Here is a 15632-nt window from a genome sequence, read left to right as displayed (position 1 = left end):
CTTCGAGAAATCTCCGCAGGCACCGTTTATACCATATTTTTATAAAAAAAATTCTATAAACGAATTTTAATATAATATATTGTAATATATTGAAAATTTATATTATTATAAAAAAATAAAATTAAAACTCTTATAAAAATATAAAATATAATATATATATATATATATGATTTTATATATTTAATTGTGTTTATAATATTCGGGGCAGGTCAGGACGGAGACACAAATATCATTTTGCCAAGATACCCTTCTATGGTACTTCTCTTTTCTAACCAAATGTGGGTGGTGAGCGAAAAAAAAATGTTATGATTTGTACACCTGATTTTGTTCATTTCTTTTTAGTATTTTAACAAGTCCAATACTCGAAATTAGTTATTGAAGCTAATTGGAATTTCTAACGGTTTCAAACATCATTACAAAAAGAACTTTCTTACCGAACCTTTTATAATTAAAAATAAACAAATTTCATGTCATTATAATATTTACGTCTCACTATTTATTTTCTTTTTCTATACTTGTATAATTCATATGTATAAATTAGTCCATAAATGAGAGATGAAGAGGGAAGAGCTGAAGAAAAATTTCAGAATAATTGAAAAAACAAATTTTCAATTCTAATAGATAGAATTTGAACGTGATGTTAATTCAGAACCCTTATCTAACAACTCAAGTATATATGCACAATTGTATCAACTCATCAAATCAATCTTGGATCACGAAGTTAAGTGACCATTGACAATGCAAAATTAAATGAGTCGTTAATTTCAACTTTTTATGACAAATACGACAACGACTTACCATAATGTATCTATATTCCATAATGACACAAAAATCCCACGAGAAGCTCCTATGAATCATTATGCTTCCAACCACACGACTATCAATATTAATCTCTTACAATTCACTAATCAATCATTGAATTATAGTCTCACTAAGACAATACATGCCACAACAAAGAGTTCCAAATATTGACTTAATGTCGTATCTCTTCACACCATCATTGATTCCATAAGCGTTCCATACAATAATTTTTTTAATCATTGATAAAATTTAATCAAAATAACCATTTCTCATCTTCTAAACACGCTTTCATCTTGTATATATAACTATGCGGTAGTTCATTAGCTTCTTCAGATGACAACGTTGATAGTCGCTTGATGAAGAAAGGCTTTAATGGAGAGTATTATAGAAAGAGTGAGAACGCGTGCACATTGGGTCACATTGTAGTCTTCAATTCAATGACCTCCTCAACGGAAATATCTTTTTATTCAACGTTATATTATGTGTCGAGAATTCAATTAAGATATTCTCATGGACATCATAATCAAGCTTATAATTCATCGATTCCTTATCAGACACATCGTGATGAAAATTAGATGTAAGCTCTAAAAATCTAGATACCCAATTTATAAATTTAAAAATAATTATTTTGAATAAATAAAATCAAAATAATTAACCCAAAGTCAAAGCCTAATTAAACAATTAATTAGATTAATTATTGTGATAATTAAAACCTAAATAATTAAGGATAAGGGCCAAATAAAATAAATAAAATTATTTGGGATACATTTTGTCTTCATTTTATCTTAAAATAATTTTAGAAACATCAAAGCAATTTAAATAAATAGTTTAGGATGAAATGTGGTACCCATTTTTATCCCAAAAAATTATTTATTTAACCAAAAAATATATAAAAAAAAAACAAAATTGGCAAAATATTTGTCATATTTATTTTTAATATTTTGTGTATATTAAAGATGGAAAAATAAAACTCTAATTGTGAAAGAAAAATCAATTTCAAAAAACCCCTTAAGGTTTTAAATAAAAAATAAAATTTGTAATCGAGTCTAGCTGAAATACAAAGAAATCGCTACAAGCAATCGCGACCTTTGGATGGATGTTGAATTTTCATTCAAAGCTTAGGGAAATCACCCACGTAGCCCGCTGCAGAAGAAGAAGCGTGCGTCCGCGCCACAAAGGATCAGCTAACGCTCATTTAGCTGAAATGCGACCGAACGGTCGAAACACAATGGTGCGATGACGGAATTCCAACAAAATGCTCTATGGCCGCATTTTCTCCCTAAACGACGTCGTTCTGTTCCCTGATCATCGTCTTCGTCGCGACGCCAGTTGGATAACCATATTACTTTATGGAGATCTTTGAGTGCATTGTTAAAATGATCCTAAAGTACCGCCCTTTCACTCACCATCCTTATTGCAAGAAAAAATATATCATCCATATTAGTTTTGCAGACGATCTCTTCATCATGGCGCATGCTGACGTTGACTCTATTAGAACTATCAAGAAGGCTCTCACTATTTTTTCTAGTGTTATAGGTCTCAACATTAATCAGGGAAATATCCATGCTTACTATGGAGGCATCAAGGAGGAAACCAATGCCAACATATTCAGGGTCATGGGCATTGAAGAATGATTGCTCTCTGTCTGATACTTGGGCATCCCGCTTTCCTCTAAACAACTCTAGATCTTGCACTATCGTCCTCTTATTGAAAAGGTAAAAAATGTTATTATGGGATGAGCTACTAAAAGACTTTCTTATGCAGGTCGCATTGGGCTGGTCACTAAAATCGCTATGGGTATTATCAGATATTGGGCGTAGTAGATCGTCCTCCAAAAGAAAGTCATGAAAGAATTGGATCAGGTAATGATGAATTTCATTTGGGTGTACTCAGAGGTATGGTGGGAAAAAGATCAAATGGATATACACATGCAAGCCCAAAGACGAAGGAGAAATCAGCATCAAGGATAGTGTCTCCTAGAACAAAACTCTCACCTACAGGAACTTCTGGGCATTGGAAAAGAAACATGACTCGCATTGGGTAAGATGGGTACACTCGAGATTCATTAGAAAAGAAATTAGCATCTGAACATGTAAGATCAGAATGGAGATGGAGTGTTCCGTTAAAAATATTATGAAGATCAGAGACAGTGCGGGAAAGATGATCAACATTCAAATTAGAAATGGTAATGACACTCTATTCTGGCATGACCTCTAATTCGAAAACAAACCCATCATTCATAACTGTGTCTTCTCTATCACTCAAATCGGGTGGAAATGTCAATTGGCCACAGTTCAACAAGTCAAGAGCGACTATTGGAACGACCTTCTTAGGGCTATTCCAGAAGGTGCGAGAATTCTTGACGCACTTTCATCCTATCATCTGAATAATCATGAGGATGCTCATGTTTAGAGTGTCGAGAACAATGGTAGGTTCGACTAAGGGTCTTCTTGGCATTGTGTTCTTGATCATGAGAATGTTGTCCAATGTTCCCACTTAGTGTGGTCTACGAAAGTGATCCCCAAACACCAATTCATTTTATGACTCGCCTTTCGCGAGAGACTCAATACCCGTGATCGGATCAAGAAGTACATGAGCATCCTGAATCCTAATTGCCCCTTTGCTTGGGAAATGAGGAGACCATTGAAAACCTCCTTGAGAACTTCCCTTTTGTCTCCTTGCTTTGGCGCAGATTCTCTACATCAATGAGCCTTCTCATCTTCCCAAGCGAATGGACCGACATCAAGGACCTCACCATCACAAAGACCAAGGGCAACGACTTCAGCTCCAATACCTTTAATTGTTTTTTCGCCAACATTATTTATCACATTTGGATGGAGAAGAATGACAGAGTCTTCTCAAGAGTCCACAACAATGCGGACACAGTCTAGAACAATATTATCACCGACGACAACTCTCTCATCTGAATGTGGAGGCGCACCACTGATTTCATTGCACTTTAATTCTCAATTCTCATTTGTCATCATGTTATCTCTCATTTTTTATTTTCATTCAATCAGTTTGTTTTTACTCCTATTTTCTATGAACTCATGTAACTCCTTATCCTTTTGTGACTTTTTATTTAATTGATGTTACGTCGTCTTTCAAAAAAAACCTTCGGTAACAATATCTAATCATATGATCTCATGATATTTCACATAATATGTTTTTGTTAATGCTACACTGATCATCCAAATAAATGACGCTTCTAGATTCAGAAAATAACTCTAGATTCACAATATAGATGAACTCTAAATTGATCACTACTTAATTCCTTTACTAGATCATTAAACCAAAATGCTTCATTTGAAGCATCAACTATCGCTATGTATTTTTCACATTAAAGTGAAGTGTTGATTTTATCATATAGGTCCTCCACAAAAAGTAACACAAATCCGAGAGTATACTTTTTGTCATCTATATCACCAATATAGGAATTCAAATCGAGCAACTATAGAATCAATTTGTTTTCCAACAAAAACAATACTAAATGAAAACTGTTTTCACTTCCACTTATTGTTTTGACAATCTGTAAGTGAATTTGATTATGATGATTATTAGTTTCCAAATATTGCGAACTATGAAGAAGAACATTAATTAATTAAGATTTGATTAATTTATAATTTTTTGTATGAGTATATTAATTAATATTCAATTTAAATATCTTCTCATTTTATTGATAAACATTATCGATCTACTACCAACACTTTGAGCATTATACACTAATGAACACATTATTATCCTCTCATATATGTAACCATTACTTTCTCATAATTTTTTTTTATAGTTTTTCAAAATTTTCAAATTTAAACCTTGATTTTATTGGTGGACTAAAAATACTTTAAACATTATATAACTTAATATTACTGATTTAAATTTAAAAATTGTGTATGAATATATTAATTATATTAGTATTTTAAAATATATATAATAAAAGGTATATGGTCTTATATAAAATTAATCCATAATTTTAAAAGATAAGGTTAGATATTTTATTTTGAAAATAAATAAAGAGAATTTTAAAAATAATTTATATAATTAATAAAAGTCTAACATTATCTAACAGTTAAAATATAAATAATCTATGAAATAAGAACATTGCTATATAATATTAAAAGGAATAATAACCACAAAATTAGTAGTTTTTCCTTAACCAAAGAAGAAAGTAATTTCATTAAATATTTATTAAAGTGTCGGGATTAATAGCGATTGAAGCAAAAGTGATAACTAGTTAAGATTAGCGACGACAAGCGAGAAGTTCAATTATCATTGCTATTAACTTTTAGTGACGGTAATTTGATCGATATATAACGCCATTTCTTCTTGTCACTACATTTATATTTGGTCTAATAAGACAAATAGTTGTAGGGTGGATGTTCGTTTTCATGTTTTATTATAATAGGTGTATACTCATTAAAAACATATAATAATTTTGATAGATCGAATTATTGTATCCAACTTTTTGAATCACCAATTTTTGATTACTTTTATACAATTTTATCTATAGATAAATTAAATATTATAATTTACATATAAAATAATAAAATTATATATTTGTATTATAAAACAAGTATATAAATATATAATTATGGAAAATAAAATATGAAATATAGTTTTGAAATAAATTAAGAAAAATATAAAAATATAAAATATAAATTTATTATATAATTTATATTTTTTATTAAAATAAAATTTAAAATTAAAATTAATTAAAGTATTTATTAAATAATAATATGTATATTCATCATATTATATATATAAGGTGTATAACCTTTAGCGACACATAATTGAACCGTCGCTAATTTCATGCCACTTTATCTCCTTAATAAACTTAACCAAGAGATTCTCGTATATTAGTGTGAACTTTGATAGGTTTGTATCTTTAAACATTTATTTCTCAAAATCACACACTTAACCAATAAAATATCTAATACAAACCCAACATCTGGTTGAAAATTCATGTTTTAAACCTTCAATTGTAACGGTTATATTTATCGTGGATATTTTTTAAAAAATGATCCATTTAATAAAACAATTTGTGTAAGAAAAACGACACAATAAAAGAGTTCAATAAAACATGGAAAAATTTAAAAACTTAAATATTAGTAATTGGATAGAAGGTTTTCAAGAAAAACATAAAGGTATGTGCACGGATCTAAATTGGAAAACATGTCTCATGAATAATTATGCATATATCAATCATTTCTAGATGTGTTAGATGAATTGAAATTATAAGTATATATTCAAATTCGTAGGCCAATTATAGAATTGCAATTCTAAAGTGAAAAGATGAAACTGAAAAAAAATATATATATACCTTTAATTTTAATAGAATTATAATTATAAACTTTATTTTAATTATTCAAACAAATAAATAATTTGAAATTGGACTCTAAGTCAAATATTATTTTCATTCTGCAGAAACAAAACATTGCCTAAATATTTGAAGAATTAGATAAATTAACTACAAGATATATACATGAATTTAAAATGGAAAATGGATATAAGAACATTCATAAATTCTTAGCAAAATGAAAAGGGAAAAAAAAGAAGGAAACTAGAAAATTCATTAATCTTTTATATCTTAAATATTTGTACTATCTCATTTTATGTCTTCTTAAGTTTGACCTATATTTATTAAATTTGATTATTCATTGAATCTCATATATGTTCTTCCCATTATGCTCAACAATATTAATTAGCTTATTATGATAATTACCTTATTTAATAAATTTCATTGTTCATTGAATCTCCTATAAAATTTGAAAATTATTATCTACATATATTTATTACCATTTTTGTTGAAAATAAGAATATGAGTTTTTTTATCTTAAATATTTAATTTGTAATGTATTTATAAAATATTTAAAAATTAAAATAAATCAATAATGTAAACAGTTTGAATATATTAAAAAACTTTACTGTCTCATAATAGTCTTTTATCGGTACATAATTATGTTCACCCACGCATAATTGTCTTTTTCGGAACTGGTTTGTGTTATAATAAACCTTTTTATTGGCGCATAATTGCTTTTTACCGGCGTAAGTTTATGTGTCTGTAAAACTTTATTAACTCCACCATTTACAAAATAATTTATGCCGGCAAGAATTTAGCGACACATTTACACATTGATGGCTCATTTTTATGTCGGTAAAAGTGATTTTTGTTGTAGTGCCTAATTAATTGTCAATATTGCTCCCGCCAAATCGATAAATAGTTATTGAAATTATTTTTTCTTTAGTCAATAACAGGGGAATAGATTCATTGTTATTTTTGTTGCCATATTTAACACTTGTGTATTCACAGGGCCGATCCTGAGTAATTTCGGAAAGCCTTCGGGCTAAGACAGCCCACTTGTTAAAAATATTAAGGTATTTATTTAAATACATGGTAATTTGTTAAAAATATTAAGGTATTTATTTAAATACATGGTAATTTTAAATATAGATTGGTGTAGCTTAGTGGTTGAAGATAAAAAATTAAAACTAAATTTCTAATATTATTGTTAAAATGGTGTAGCTTTTCCTTTGGTGTGGTTTCCTTCATTTTAAATTTTTCATTAAATAATTATATATAAAATCAAATGAAAATTTTAATTAAATAAAATATTTTCTAGATCTGAACATTATAATATATGGGTTTATTTTATTTTTATTTTTTTTATTTTTTTTTTGGGAAAAACGACTTAACATCCTTTCATTAAAAATTGCCAAAAACGGGAAAAAAAATCACTAGTTTGATAGATCATTCTAGACAGACATGCCTAGATTGATTTTGAAGTCGTAACATTTTGAATAAAATCTAAAAAGCTAAAAAACGTAAATGAATTATCTGATTACAATATTTTCAATTTTAGTGAGTTCAAAAAACGGTAAATTCCAGTTCTTGTAGATATTCTAACTTTGCTCTGTGCTTGAAATTCTTCTCCATGTTCCCGCGAGGGCGCTGCAATTCGATACAATATCTTTCCATAACTCTTCAACGCTCCTGCGGGTTCTGTCATATACCCTTGCATTCCGTTCTTGCCAAATGTTATACACCACTGCTCCAAAGCCGCACTTGAATACGCTTGTTGCAAATTTATTTCCCTTGGCTTTGAGTAGTGTCGCTTCATTGATTTCATTCTATTTGCTCGGGAAACTAATCAGCTCCAAACTTTTATAGAATCTGTCCCAAAGCTCCGAAGCAATACAGCAGCTCCCGAACAGGTGATCTATGGTTTCTTCATTTTCTTTGCATAGAAGACAACTCGCGTCCAGGATGCTCATGATATATTTGCTGATACGATCATGAGTGTTGAGTCTTTCTGCTAGGGTCTAAAATCAAGGCCTCAGTCCTAGAATAAATTCCAGCAACCTTTCTCGGCACCCGGTCTCGGTCCTATGGTGCAATGGGCCAGATTTCTGTTTTGTTGTTTTATTATTTTGTTTTACTTTCCTTTTCTACTACAAACCGAATTCTGTTATTTTCTAGTATTTGTTGTAACCGAATATTTTGGGGGGCAAGACATCACATATATAATGCTGATCTTTCTTCCCAAGGACCCATGAATAGAATGATGAAGATGTGACTTCGCCCTTATTCGTCTATTATTATTATTATGGACTGTTTGGTATAAACCAACAGTATTTCTCTTCGCACCCTTGGTTCTTCTATCCCCTCCCTCCAAATTCTCTATCAAAACCTTCCGCTGCCATTTGATTATAGAATTTCCACCGGTCCTAAGATCAAAACTTGATTCTTAACTCATAAACACATCTTACGAAACAAGTCGTAACACTTTTCCAGAAGGCGAGCCATAGGATGAACTGATATATGAGTTTATTTAATTAAATGTAAATGGTGTTATAGGAAATTGGTACATAAGAGATTGGTATATTATAATTAGCTATTTGATTTATTAAACTTGAATTTACTATGAATGATGTCATGGTTAGATGAAAAAAAATGCAATAATAAGGTTTAACTTTTATATGTATAATATTATATGACAGAAAGGTAGAAGCCATCTTTAATAAATTGGATATATAGTTTCGATATTTCACCAGTGTAGTGAGACTTTTTGGTTACGTGGAATAGTGACAAAGTTGTTCGTTTAAAAATATAAATTTTTTGTGATCACTATTACGAATAATCGTTTGGTTAGTTGTTATTAAATGAAAAAATTATGATAAAACCGAGCCAAACAAATTTGGAAATAGTTTTGTGGGAAAATAAAAATGCTATTATATTGTTATTATTTGACTCAACCTTTATGAAAGTTTAATGAAAAATGATGTATCAAATAATTGAATTAACGTGAAAGTATGTGATTATGAGTATAAGTGGATTTTTTTTTTCTAACTCTACAAATATTCAATTTGAAACTCATAATAGAATTTGGAACAAAGGTGCTAAATACACTTAAAATTTATTATTTTTTATGCTTTAAAAATGTTATTTCTCTACCTCATTGCATAATTTAAAGTGTTTCTCTTGTTTTATTAAGAAATGTAATTAATAATATTATATTTTTTTTAAGTTCACAACATTATTTTCTAATTTTTATTAATTAAATGTTCATTATTTTTCTAAGAAAACCTAAATACAGTAGAAATTCGATAAATTGATACTCAATTTTTTAATAAACTCTCTAAGATAATATTTTTTGCCGGTCTCGACTCGGGGATAGGGTGCTAAATTAATAATTCGCTAAAATTATAAAATAATACATTTTTGATCATTTCTTTAGACCTCATATAAAATATAAATTAATAATTCCTTATATATAGCATATTATGAATTGATTTATTAAGGTTTTTGAAAAATGACTCAATTGTCTTTTGTTTTTTATTGAAATCAATTTTCCCTTGAATGTCGTCTCTAATTTTCCTTAGCATGGTAAGAACTTCTGGTGTTGTTTTCTCATAACTCAACAATAAATTGTTCAATGTGAGCTTCGTTTCGCGAATGGGGCTCCATTGTGAACTTTCATCATCTTCTTCATCGATATCATCTTTATTAATTCCAATAACGCTATCAATAATTTCTTCATCAGTCACACATTTCTTCGATATTGTCGCTTGACTCACCTGCAAACCATAGTTACTATAAACCCATTCTTGCAATTGCTTTTGAATGAGACTTGGATTATCCTTGTTGTGTTTGCGTAATGCTTTTCGAATCTCGTCTGTCATTATTGTTTTTTTTCACACCTTTAAGATGGGAAGCCATGTTGTGTGTATGATTTGTTTGTGTTAACCTACAGTATTTTGATCTTGTTTATATAGAAAATATTTTTAATATCCATAAAGTGATACATTGAATACAAGAAGAATAATAAGGTGGGAGATTGAAGGTTTCTTTCAAATTGGGTCATTCATTTGATATACAGTACATACATTGTATGTATGTATACAATAATTAAGTGAAATCTTAAAGTTGTTTGTAAATTAAGTATTTTACTATAAATTAATAAAATATTAATTAATATATAAATTAATAATTATTAATTTATCGATTAATTAATAACTCTTTTAATTAATAAATTTTGGTCATCCCAAGTGTATTATTTTATAGAGTTTCTACTATAATAATAATATGATTTCAAATAGTTAGTTTATAGGCATTTACATGTCTGCTAACAAATGTAGTATATTGTTAAAATTTTCTAATATTATCTAATTAATATGGTGGATATTACCTCACGTTAATTTTAACAAACTAGTATAAGCAATCAGAATTGGTGTGAAATAGAATAAGTCGTGGGTTGTTTATGGCGGCTTCAACATTGTGTGTTTCTCGCGTGAAAAGAAAAGAGGTACCCAAATCAAGCCTATCATGGAGGAATTATCAGATTGTGTTCATGATTGAGATCTTCTTGTGCCCGATTTCTATTTAATCATGAATACGCCGCCAAATTCCCGAAAATCCTTCAAAAGACAGAAATTCTCCATGAATCGAATCATCGGCCCGTCATCCTTGAAGTGTGTGTTTTGTGTATCAAAAGTCCCTGTCCATCAAATTTGAGAATAAATAGCTTATGAATGAAGATTTGTTTCTCTCTTGAAATTTGGTGGAATGAAACATCTCATTATAACTCATCCATTAATTTAGTAAAGAAATTTCAATACTTGCAATCACGTATCAAGAAGTGGTTACCGATTCCTATGCTAAGAAAATTGAGTCCAAAGATAAAATTGTTACGAACCCTAAGATTTTTGACGTAATTGAGTTGTCCTGTGATTTGGCCAAAAACAATTGTCTAACCAATGAGTCTTCTAGCCGCACTAAATAATATTTTATTTATGGAAGACCCGATAGAAAAGCAAGACTTTTAAGATTGTACGACTTATTTGTGAAATGTCACAAATTTTATGGATAAAGTTACTTCTGTCGTTAAACAAGTTGTAAAGTGTCACTTTAAATGAAAATTCACTCGCAAAGACCAGTGTTACATTTTAGCCTTTTGTAGTGGGATTATAGAAAGTGATTTGTGTAACAAAATAATACTTGCCTGCAATAGCTATTTCAGAAATAGTGAATTTTCTATGTAATTTTTAGTCACATCAATAATTGTCTTTTTTGGTTGTTGGGCTGACTTGTCTTTATTTTTATTTTTTTTTCACCAAGTGCTGACTAACAAAGAGTTTTAAGTTTTCAAGACAATAAATGTTATTTCCCCAGTTTTTATATAAGTAATGAGATGATCAAGGCATATAAATAATTTTTATTTTTTCATTAGACTATATTAACTATTTATACATTTTAATTTTATAAATATTTACTACAGTTTTTCTCATTTTTCATCAACTAATAGAATGATGATATTAATTAGGCTATATAAATGCTTGCTTTTTTTTCATTAGAATATATTCATATTTACTAGATTTAGGTAATATTTTGACAACTTTCTTTATAAAGATATACATATGCTTTGTAAAGTAGTCACTTTTTACAACTTTCAAAATATTCTCTAAATATAGTAAATATATGTGAATATTCCTAAAAGTTTTCTTATAATTTTTGCTATATAAATGATTGACTATAGAATATTTCTTTGTTCTTCTAATTGGTTTTTGATTCTTATAGAATGGTGAGCATTCCTTTCATAAGAAAACTAATTTGTAATTATATATTTGATTTATTTGTGGTATTGATTGATATTTATTTTTATATATATATTGACAGGAGTGGTTAAACATCTTTTTAATGTTTTCGTGTTCCCTAGCATTATTTCTAAACATTAGTTTAGCCGATATATTTGATGTAACTAAATTTGGTGCACGTGGAAATGGGCAGGTTGACGATTCTCAGGTAATTGTTGTTACGCGAATTGATTTATTTTACTTTATATTACTATTAATTATGTCATGGAAGAAATTTGTTTAAAATAAAGCACACTTGTAATAAATTTAACTTTTAATATATTCAATATTCTTAACAAATTGTGTTTTATTTAACTTCTTTAGACTAATTTCAGTTAATATTATAATGGACATGAATTTGATAAACCCTAATTTGAAGGCTTTCTTACAAGCATGGGGTAAAGCATGTGAAAGTAGCAGCATTTCTACCATGTTGGTTCCTGGAGGAAAAACATATTTGTTGATTCCTATTCAATTCAAAGGCCCTTGCAAAGGGCCATCTATTCAAGTTCAGGTGATGATCTAATTTTGTGTCGATTTAAGAAAAAAGCAAGAACTTTTTATGACCTGATTTTAATTTCTTTCTAATTTTTTAAGATGATTTTTTTACTCATTATAAATATGTTTCTCATTATTTTAGATTGATGGAATCCTATTGGCACCCAGCATCAGGAGTCAATGGAAAGATTGCCCGGATAATACATGGATCGCGTTCTCACAAATTATCGGCCTTCACATTAATGGAAAGGGAAAACTCAATGGCCAAGGTTTGTCATGGTGGAAAACCAACCCACGTAACAACTATAACCAATGGAACCAAGTAAGTTTTCTTTACATGCAAGGCTAGCTTGATTTTATCTTTCATAATCAATTCTAACGAAATGCAATTACCAAAAAAATAAGCATCTTGAAATGCAATTTGATAGGTAGATATTCTAAATTTTAAACCTTGTAATCTATTTCCTTCATTTTCAGAAAGAGAGTCCTTGCACCAAATCAACCAGTTTCTGCTCAAAAGCGTCGACGGTAAGCACATACTCAATATCAATTTTAGGTTATCATACATAAGGATGTTTAGAACTTTTGGTTTACCAAATTGATCGATATACCTTGATATATATATATGCAAAAACATCTATAACAAATATATGAGGACATTCTTTTTTATCTTTCATAATCAATTCTAGATGAGAATAGTATTGTCTTAATTTATGTAAGAAAACATAAGCATATTGAAATTCAATTTGATAGGAAGAGATTCCCAAATGAAAACTATGTGATCTAATAATACTAATGTGTCTTTTCTTTTTCTTCATTTTTCAGATATTAGGTGCTTGCGCAAAACCGACGGTAGGAGTGTTGTATGATTCTTTGACTAAATCAAATATTATAGGTCTCGTAAAAAATTATGTGATCCGGAGCTCTTATTTGATGTGATCAATCATTTCTAAATGTGTTAAACTAGTGAATTCTTGTAAATTACAAATTAACATTTGATTAAATCTAGTTAAGTTACTGAAATTAATTATTTTATAATTGTTTTATCAAATGTAAATAATTAATTAATGATGCAGGGAATAAGGTTCATAGGTTGCAATAACCTTGTATTAAGTGGGTTGACTCATATCAATCCTCCAAGTAGACATATAAACATATATGGATGCCAAAACGTCCAAATTTCTCACCTTACAATCACGGCGCCTGCAAACAGCCCTAACACAGATGGAATCGGAATTTCTTCCTCTAGTAACGTCAGAATTACCGACTCTTTCATCGGCACAGGTGTTGTATGTTGTCTTTTCGTTATAGTTTTGTAGTTATTTGTTATAAAGAAATATTTCGCATAATTTATTTAACCTATATGATTGTAGGTGATGATTGTGTTGCAATTTCAACGGGTTCTACAAACATTTTTGTGGGAGGAGTTCAATGTGGACCGGGTCATGGTATAAGGTAAAATAGTGAAAATTATTTACTCTACTTTTATATTTGAGAAATTAAATCAATTGATATAGTTTTTTTGGTCTTATTATTATTTAAGTGTTGGAAGCCTTGGTCAAGGGGGGTCTTCTTCAAATGTGGATGGTGTTTTTGTACAAAACTGCACTTTTACAGGAACAGAAAATGGAGTCAGGATAAAGACATGGCCGGTAATTAAATATTTAATTAATTAATTAACTACATATGATAAATTTAACATTTAATTATCAACATGTTTATTTGTTAACTTTTAGGGTGGAAAAGGTTATGCAAGAAATATTACATTTACTGGCATTCGGTTGAATAATGTTAAGAATTCTATTATTATTGATCAGACATATTGTCAGGTCGCTGAAAACTGTCAAGATCAAGTAAGTGTATAAAATTCTTCTTCTTTTTGTTTAATTAATAAATGAAAACAAAAGAATTTGTTTGATGTTTTCGTCTTTTTAAAGGCGCAGGCAGTGCAAGTGAGTGATGTGAAGTACATAGGTGTTCAAGGAACATCCGCAACGCCCCAAGCAATAGTCCTACAATGCAGCCACCATGTTCCTTGTAAAAATATTATTTTTAACAGAATAAACATAACGTCGTCCACTAAGGGTAATGCTTTGGCTAGTTGCAAGAATGCAGTGGTGTCTATTCAGACCGCAATATCTCCAAATGTTTCATGCATCAGTGCCATTTAAAGAGTTAGGATCTATTGTTTTGGTAGTTTTAATCTCATTTATATGATTGAAATCATTAATTAACCTCTTGTATTGGAATAAATTGAATAAGATTCTCTATTCTTATGCTTTATCATTATTTTTTCATTCACTAAATAGAATACTTGGTTAATATCATAAAAAATATATTATGAAATCAATTTTATTGATGTATGACTTGTTTGATTATTTATATCGAATGACTTTTAATATAAATTTTAAAAGTTTATATTAAGAGATATGTCAATTGTCAAGGTCACATCTAAACGGTGGAGAATGTATTTATAATCTCCGCCTCGTTCTGCTTCGAGAAATCTCCGCAGGCACCGTTTATACCATATTTTTATAAAAAAAATTCTATAAACGAATTTTAATATAATATATTGTAATATATTGAAAATTTATATTATTATAAAAAAATAAATTTAAAACTCTTATAAAATATAAAATATAAAATATAAAAATTAAATAATTCGGGGCAGGTTGGGACGGAGACACAAATATCATTCTCGCCAGGGGCGGAGCCAAGTGCAAAAGGTTGGTTATTTTCCGTCGCTAAAAGGTTTTTTTCGTCGCTAAAAGCCATTGGTGACAGCAAACTATAAAACTAGCCCGGGTAGGTTTCAAATCCTAGCTTCGCCCCTGATTCTCGCCCCATCTCCAGTCAACTATTGATCAAACCGGGGAAAATCCACCCCAAATGGGGCAATTTGGTTCGGTTACCGCGAGTCGTTTTCAAATTGACATCCTTATAGTTGCGACTGCAAGTGCTAATGACTTTGCAAATGTTCAATCGGTTGGGAAAATGTCACAAAAGACATTGTACATTGTAAATTTATTTATAAAAATGTTGCAAATTGACAGAGAAGAAAGTGATATGTTACTACGTTAGCCCTTGGAATTGAGCATTTTTTTAACTAATTTTTCTGAGTAAGATCTATCTATTTTCATACCCCATACCCATTTGTGCTTTGTCCTGGTTTGAAGAACAACTCAGGACAAATATTTTCCATATTT

The 15632-nt window shown here is 29.4% G+C and overlaps 1 protein-coding gene across 1 annotated transcript; it reads left to right on the top strand.

Annotated features, from left to right (window-relative positions):
- The first annotated feature begins 2373 nt into the window (after positions 1-2373).
- LOC124917417 (polygalacturonase ADPG1-like) lies at positions 2374-14597 on the top strand. Its single transcript, XM_047457867.1, has 11 exons — positions 2374-2516; positions 2695-2841; positions 12031-12097; positions 12308-12442; positions 12569-12748; positions 12904-12954; positions 13503-13710; positions 13800-13881; positions 13970-14078; positions 14163-14279; positions 14364-14597. The coding sequence occupies exons 1-11, from the start codon at positions 2374-2376 to the stop codon at positions 14595-14597; spliced, it is 1473 nt and encodes a 490-aa protein (XP_047313823.1).
- Positions 14598-15632: the final 1035 nt, after the last annotated feature.

The sequence above is a fragment of the Impatiens glandulifera genome, unplaced genomic scaffold, assembly GCF_907164915.1.
Source record: "Impatiens glandulifera unplaced genomic scaffold, dImpGla2.1, whole genome shotgun sequence".
In the NCBI taxonomy this organism is placed as follows: domain Eukaryota; kingdom Viridiplantae; phylum Streptophyta; class Magnoliopsida; order Ericales; family Balsaminaceae; genus Impatiens; species Impatiens glandulifera.
The sequence above is the reverse complement of the archived record's forward strand: the minus strand, read 5'-3'. Positions and strand labels throughout refer to the sequence as shown.